The 8,475-nt window shown below is 37.8% G+C and overlaps 1 protein-coding gene across 3 annotated transcripts in view; it reads right to left on the bottom strand.

Annotated features, from left to right (window-relative positions):
* Positions 1–8,220, bottom strand: part of STXBP5 (syntaxin binding protein 5) — a 170,945-nt gene extending 162,725 nt beyond the window's left edge. The window contains exons 1-2 of one of the 3 annotated variants that reach the window (XR_007133504.1): positions 7,710–8,220; positions 6,374–6,471 (exon numbers count right to left, since the gene is read on the bottom strand). Coding sequence is in view for 2 of the 3 variants with exons in the window: in XM_047769986.1 (XP_047625942.1) it covers positions 6,374–6,471; positions 7,710–7,859 (248 nt within the window). In the remaining variant the exon portion in view is untranslated. The remainder of the gene's footprint in view (positions 1–6,373; positions 6,472–7,709) is intronic. The other 2 variants (XM_047769986.1, XM_047769988.1) reach the window with 2 other exon arrangements.
* Positions 8,221–8,475: the final 255 nt, after the last annotated feature.

Consider the following 8,475-nt stretch of genomic DNA (forward strand, 5'->3'; position numbering starts at 1 on the left):
AGAGGAACTCAGAACAACCAATCAGAAGACCACTCTAGACAGATGTTCCAGAGCATTCCCAAATACTTCATGGGGGGGGGGGGGCAGGAGATTCTAGGATCCTAGAGCTGAAAGGACTCTTGGAAATTACACATCCCGATTTCCTCACTTTATAGGAAAGGAAACTAAAGCCCAGAGATTTTAGTTGGCTTATCCAAAATTAGTCTAAAGACTAGAATACAAATCTTTTAATGATAAGGTAATTCTTCCAAAATTCCTTTATCTTTTTCTGTCAGATGGCAAAGTCAGGTTATAATTTGAAAAGCAAATTATACTTAAAAAACAAATGGAAAACAAAGAGAATATCAAGAAATTAAAACCCATCCTACTTTAAGCAGAAAGATTTTACAAAGCACCGACTTGATATCCCAATAATTAACATTATCTCTTTTCAGTTCTATTCAGATTCTATCATACTGTGTTGCTCTATAAGAAATTCCTTACAAAATAACTGCTTGCAGGCAGATACCTCTTCTAGTGGTTTCTAAAATAATGTGCGTATTTTTCCTGCTGCAGTAATCCATGCTGAGAATCACAACCTATGGCTGACATAGGACTCATTCTCCCTTTTATACAAAGTGCTCTTTAATGAAGAGCTGAGTTGAAAAGTCAAAAATATTTCAAAGTCCTTGTTTCTCCTCTACAGCTAGAATTCCAAATGACTAGAATTCTTCTATGAACTAAAGGATGGTGAGAAGAGTAATACAAATTTGGCTACATCCTAGCTAAACTGTTTCACTAACTACTTTGAACAAAAAAATCTATTTCCAAACATTTTTGCCAATATTATAATTATGTTTTATAAAATAAAATTAATAAGCAGCATAATCAAACATTCCAATGCTTTTATAGTACAAAATCATTAAACAATCATTTATCACCTCCAGAGTGTAATAAACTTCAACATACATCATTTCATCACATATAAATAGCAATTTTGCAAACCTGTGGTTGAAAAGAACACAGTCATTTTAAAAAAGGCAAAAACATTACTTTAAGACCTTTTCTTCAAAGGCTGCATTAGCTACAAAAATAAATGAAATTAAGGCATTTCTATACAGCACCCGGCATTGCCCTCAACAAGTATTTAACAAAACAAGGGAAGAAACAAAATTAAAACTCGAGTTTAAGTTGCAAGACTATCTACTGACTTTATTATAAAAGGAAAACAACCACCAAACATCTTAGTATTCAATGTGAGCTGCTGTTTCAACAATGAAAAAAGTGTGTTTCACATGCTTTTTCATGGCTCCCTTTTGTAAACAAAGGTTTACACTTCTGTATCTACTGACCTGGATTATGAATGAGTCAATAGGTGCACAGCTAAGGGGCCTTCAGAAAAACTCTCACTTACAGCATCTTGAATAGTCCCCACAGCAGTGCTTGCATAGTCTTAAAAAACTACACATACATACTATTGCATTTAATCCTGATGCTCACCTCATGAGTGAGGTAGGGTTATTATTCCCACTTAACTGGTGAAGAACTAGGACAAAGTGTAATGGTTCTCAACCAGAAGCACCTGGAAGGACGGCGGGGGGGGGGGCATCTGGGTTGCCACAATGACAGCAGAAACAACTTTGGCATTGAGTAAGTGGGAGCCAGAAATATTAAATAAGCTGCAATGTGCTGGACAAACCCACAAAATTATCCAGCCCCAAATGCTAGCACAACTGAGAGACACCGACCTAGGACAAATGGACAAAGCCCAACAGCTAACAGTGACTTTAAACCAGTTCAATTCAATCACAAAGTCCAAGAAGTCACCAATGATCAACCCAAAGGAAATCAAATGTAAAAGTATATCAAGTTCTCAAGGTAAAATAAGTCTAGGCTACCTTCCCAAAATGGAATAGTGTAAAAGACGACATAATCCTAAGCTCAACATTACTCTGCCACCTTCTTCACCGAGTTTTCCATTTCTGTCTTCTAACTGCCTCAGTGAAGGATCTAAAAATTTCACCATCATCTTTAGTTATCCCAGGATTGGATAAAAAGAAGTCAAGTCCTTCTCCAGTTCCCATTCCATTGCCCCTGCCCTGGATCCACCTCACAAACCATACGGAGTAATGGTTACATATTTAGGTTCCCTTGGCCTATTCTTTTCATCCAAGACACCACTGCCCTATTAGTCAGCCTAAAAATCACACTGTCTTCCTGACAGCATATGTCCTTAGATAACTACAATGATTCCTCACTGAGAAACACCCAGATAACTCAGGTTAACATTCAAGGTTTTCCCACCAACTGGCTTCTTATTTTTTCCCCCAACTCAATTAGGATCACAATTCCAACCTCTATAGTATTCCTCTTAACTACCATGATTCCCTTTTCTCTACTTTTACCGACACTGTTTGCCTAGAATACTTTTCCTACTCCTCCCCTGCCATTCTGAATCCTCATCTACTAATGTGCAGAAATATCATATGCAGTCAAGTTACCTGTAATTTGACTTTGTGCCACGTCAGTAGTGCCATGTCAGTAGAGCCCTAAGTAATTCTAATTTCAATTACATTTATGTAATTCTAGTCCTTTAGCTAGGACTGGAAACTTTTTGAAGGTAAGACTCTTATTTTCATTTCTTTTGCATACTTATGACATATAACTACTTAGAATCTCAAGAGTTGTTCCTTGAAGAAATCGTCTAATATAGCATCCTCATCTTAAAAGTTAGGGAAAAAAACAAAACACTAACTCACAGACACATAATTCTTTAGTGGCAAGACACCAACAAGAAATCAGGCCACAATTCATAATCAAATGTTAACAATGAAGTGCTTATTAAATGATCAGAAAAGTATAGAAATCATTTTGTAAGACTGCATTCAGCAACATTACACTGTATTTTAAAAGACGAGTCCATACCTTATCAAAGTAGAAACCGCTACTCCATTTTCCACAAATCAGGAAGATAATAAATGAGGTCCTTAAATATTTGATACTTAAAAACTCAAGATTTTTATAAAAATTCAGTAAATGTGAAACTCCATTTTTTTTGGCTTAGTCCTTGAAATATTAATACATAAAACTACCTCATTGTGTTTAAACAAAATACCTTAAAAAAAAGACCAAGGTAGCCCATGTTACAACAGATTATGGAGAAATTTCAAAATTATACTAGTAAACCAGAAGTCTAGACAACAGCAGTATTACCAGAAATGCCTTCCTTCTTGTGGTTAGAACCTTTTTCTCCCTTTTACTTATTTCATATGAGAATAGATGACTATTTCATTCCAATATTTCAGATCCCTAGATTCCTCAGAAGAATCAAACTTCACCTTTTTCTACATGGTAAAAGGAGGAGAATTAAGATAATTAAATCACATCACTACTGTTAAGACTTGGCATATAAAACTCTGCCTACCTGCTTCCTATCAATAAGTTCGTTCCAATCTCATATTCATTCCAGAAGGCAAGGTTGAACATAAAGCATGTTTATAATAATATCAGTCATTTGCTATACATTAATGTAGCAAATACATTAAATTTATCTTGCCTCATTATGGGTTGTTTTTAAGAATTCAGATTTTCACTAATTTCTGTCTACAAACATTAGATATCAGATGTAAATTTCACATCATTATCTTCCTAACCAAAAATAGGTAAATTAATTTATCCTGCAACATTTAGGAAGACATCCTATTAGTCAAATTAGATATGCAATTCAAATTCTAATAGCCCAATCCCACTGTGAATACCTCCTACTAGGCTCCACAGTTAAAAGAATTTATTTACAAGTATATTTCTGCTCTGAAGACATCTTTTAGGATAAATGTATTACAGGCTACAAGGGTCTAATATAAGAGGAAAATAAAAGAACTAAAACCAATTGCAATAGTGAAAAAGGTAAAAAGAGCAACAGCAATAAAACAAAGTCTGCACATTAAACCAACATGGAGCTTAGAAATAAACTTTAGTTATCTAGCTTTCGAAAAAACAAAGAACAGAAAAACTAACATATCTTAAACCACGTATGTGGAAATTAGATAAAAATAAAAAGGTCTTAGCCATTTTCTATAACTCAAAGCCGTAATAAAGCTCATAAACTTATCTCCTACTTAAACCTAACAGAAGGAATGATGAGGTGGTATTACTGGTAGACAAACCAATTTATCATGCTAGAATATTTATGTAAGTATCATAAAAAGGGAAAATAGAAATATATTTGGCAAATTGCTCTCCTAAGTTCATTCTAAATATAGTAAGAGGTTCTAAAAAAAAAAATCAAAAACTGAATAGAATTGTAATTACAGGTTCACATTTCATGTAGTATATTAACTATAAAAACATGTAAAAAAGAAAAAGACATAAGTGACGATTCTGTACACTTCATCCTTGGTTTTATTTGGTAATTAACATTAAGCCTAACATTTTAACTTCTGAGCAATTTACTAATTATCAAATGTATTAGGGGTATACAGTCTTGTGTAAGAAAAATATTTAGTTTTATAAAATCAGCCTTGCTTGTGGTACTTAAAATTACATTAAATTATAAAAGGAGCAGACTGGCTGTTAAAAAAAAAGTTATGCACCATAAGAAAATTAGGACCACACTGAGTCTTGATTGAGAAAACAGTAAAACCCATTTAAAAGAAAAGCAAAATAATCTAAAAATAACTGATCAACTTTTCCTTTTAGTCCAGAGATGATACTCTTACCGGAAACAACAAAAACAAATCTGCTTTTCATTTCTAAATAGTCCATCTAGAGCCAACAACACACTACTTTTGTCATTACACAGTTTTGTCATTACACAGTTTTGTTGAATACTTAGCACCCACACTGCCAAAATTAATTTTAGTACTCACATTGCCAAAGTTAATTTTATTCTCATCTTCACAAGACTAAAATAGGAACCCTAAACTAGAAGGTATTGATCACCGGATATAGGAATAAAAGTATCTAAACAATTGAGGCCCAAAATATCAACTATCTAGATATTTGGGCAAGAACCATTTAGAAATTCACGGATTCAGATCTAACCTGGTCAGATTTTACAGTTTTAATAGATAGGAGTGCAATACTGGTATTTACTATGAATGACTGACTTCACTTAGTAACACAGTCCAATGAAAACTTTTATAAGCATTTTGAACATAACACACTAAACACAGCACACTAATCACAAATGAAACTTGAGGCATATGCTGATACCATATGCAGCACTACTGCGAAATGAGGATTTTAAAAGATTATAGGAAATGTAAGGCACATGTTTAACTCAAATGCAGGCTCCCCTCCCCTTGCTCAGACGCCAGACAAACCTAAAATGTAGGGGATAAAATTCCCTGCTCCTCCGTGTTTGTATCTAGTGCTATTTTTTCTATTTATTACCAACACATTACTTCAAAAATATGTAGGAAGCAGATATCCTCCAAAGGGATAAACAAAGCATTTTTGTTTTCAAAGTTTTATGTTTAAGTTTAAAAATAAGATCATTTAGATTAAGAATGTTTACTTTTACTATGACATTTACCCAATTTTATTTCAAGTTAAATAGTTAAAAGAAGAATTATGAAGTATTCTCCATTGTTCAAACTAAAAAAATGATCTTGAAGAATGAGTAGGTATTTGGAAAAACGCACTATGACAAAACTATCATAGTTCATGCATAAACCAAGAAAAATAATTCTCTCCATAATAATACTTGAGAGTACAGCCAGGCTAACAGTTTTTACATAACAAATGTAGACCATGAAAGGGAAAAACCTATCTAGAGAGTACACTTACCCATTTCCATTATACTAAGAAAATGATCTCTACAACTTCTAGAAATAGCAACACTTTGTAACTACCTACACGAAATAAATTTGTTTTCCAATGTTTTTCTAGATGGAATGATTTTTCTCGATGGATATTTTCTAATGATTTTTCTAGAGTCAAAAACAACCAAATTCCACTTCAACTTCTAATTCATTAGAATAATAGGTCACAATTCTAACACTGACTGTGCACAGTATTTTTAAAAAGCAAATAAAATGTGCCTGTGCTACTGTCTTTAAACCTAGTTCCGTTTAAAGGTCCACTAGTACAAGCAGATATATTTCCCATTAGAAACGTCTACCTCCTTGCAAAGACAGTAGTTACTACAGCAAAACTTCAGAACTCTATGTAGATACATGTTTAGCTACTATAAATTGAGAACTAAATAGCAACATACAACCTGAATATATGTAGAATCATGGGAAAAGACACTACTGCATGATTTCACATAATACCTGATCCTACCATTTCTTTGGAATGCAACAGGAAAAGCAACTAATCAGCAACACAGAAAGACTACAGAAAATATGGTACAAGTTAAAAAAAAAAAAAAGATTAAATTAAAGGATACAGCCTTAAAGCACCAGTCTGAGTTCCCACTGCCAGGATCTTCTGTACAGGATCAAAAGCCAGGGCTGAGGGTTGATAGGGGAATCCATGGCGAACAGTCTAGGGATGGGCAAGTGACATCACAGCAACCAAGGCAGGAAGCAAAATTTTTGAACAAGAACAGTAGAGGCATTAGAATCTAGAACCAACTACAATTGATGCAAAAAACATACACATGCACTGCTTTAAAAAAAGAAAACTATGAAATTTACATTAAACAAAACTTATGCAAGTTAAACCTGACCCCCCCAAATTTGTGACCCCCCAAATCTATCTTAGTGTTACACCTTAATTTCTATTTTTCCATCATACTGGCATTCTATAGAAGAAAATTTCTTAATATTCTATTCTGCCTGAGAACAAATTAATAAAGTTTGCAGTAGTCAAAAATTCTGTAAATTTTAAAATGCAATTCATGCTTTATTTCAAGCGTATAAACTTCATCATGACTTTGGATGCCAAATGCCAAGAACTGCTAAGGAAATGCTGTCATAATTACTTTAGTGAAGGATTCAGTAAAGCAGTTAGCAAACATCTATCTCAACATTTTCAAAGTGTAACAATGAAAATAAATAAAGCATATATTTTGCAATTTACTATTAAATCCTTAGTAATTTTAGGACACGAGGGCAAAAAAGTGTATTACGTTCTTTTAAGAAACTCTGACTTAGGAACGCGCCTGGTATTTATGAGGAAGGCAGGTATTAAGACCAACACAAGTTTGTATTTCTCATTGAGCAGCTGGTGAATTAATTCGCTGCATCATTCTTTCTGAATTACAGACTGCTGACAGTTGTCGTGCCATTAACAAGCAAAAAAAAAATCACAGTTCTAACTTTTTAACCAAACACCATGATAGAAGGACCCTGTGATTTCATATTTTAAGCCTCCTTTCACATTTTAAAGGGAAAGTAATAAGCAAAATATCTAGTTGAACAGGCTTGGCTGTTTGGTAAACAATATGCAATTGGCACTGCTCCCAAAAGAAACTTGGAAGTTGGTGAATTAGATATTAAAATGCTTAAATATAAAAAGGCACAAGATTAAGAATACGAATTAAAGGTCAGTTTAACAGGTTAGAAGCAATCTTGAGACGACTGCTGCACGTGAAATAAATCAACGAAAAGGAGTAAGATGATGTCAATCAACACAGCTCACCAAGCAAATGTTTGCTAGACGAGCGAGCCCTTTATTCGAGGTAGGATTATTACCGGCGCTCAATACCTCGCACCAGCACGTAAAGCCCGAGCTGCCCCTAAAACGACCCCAATTTCCGCGGGACTGCGCGCTCCGTTCACCTTGCAAAGCTGGAAGTGCTCGGACTGGAGCGTTTCCTGGATCTCGGGCTCCCGGTTCCCAGGCGGGTGCTGCTGCTGCTGCTGCTGCGAGGCCGAGGACGAGCCCGCTGTCAGGCCGTCCAGCACCTTCCTGATGTTGAATTTCCTCATGGTCTCGGCGGGGTTCCCCCGCAGCCCGGGAGGGAAGGTAAGGAGCGTCCCCCGGCGTGGAGGGGGGACGAGCCCGGGCCGAGGGCAGCTTCCAGCGAGGACGCGGAGGAGTGGGAGGGAGTGGGAGTGTGAGGGGAAGGAGGCAGCTGGGGAGAAGCAAAAGATAATCCAGACAGGAAATACTGCGACGACGAGAGAGCCGCGGTCACCACAGCCTCGGGCGGCGACCCTCTTCCTCCGAGGCCGCCGCTGTTCGCCGCGGCTGCTGTGGCGCCGCTTCAGCCGCCGCCGCCGCCGCCTCGCTCCGCGGCCCGGCGGCACAGCAGTGGCGGCGGCGCCCGGAGCCCGCTCCGCCCAGCCTCACCTGGCCGCGGGCTTACTCTGCGCCGCGCCGCCACCCCGGCTCGCCCCCGCCGCTGCCGCCGCGTCCATGGCCCGCGGCCCCGCCGCTCCACGCCCGCCCGGGCCCCGCAGTCCCTCGGCGCTTCCTCCCGCTCCTGCTCTTCCTCCTCCTCCCCGGGGTCGCCGGCTCTCGGTCCGCGGCCGCCGCGCCGGCTCCCTGCCGCTCAGCGCCTCTGCCCGCCGGGCATCGCACGCAGGGCGCCCGGGGTGGGTC

Source organism: Phacochoerus africanus, chromosome 2, assembly GCF_016906955.1.
Source record: "Phacochoerus africanus isolate WHEZ1 chromosome 2, ROS_Pafr_v1, whole genome shotgun sequence".
Taxonomy (NCBI): Eukaryota; Metazoa; Chordata; class Mammalia; order Artiodactyla; family Suidae; genus Phacochoerus; species Phacochoerus africanus.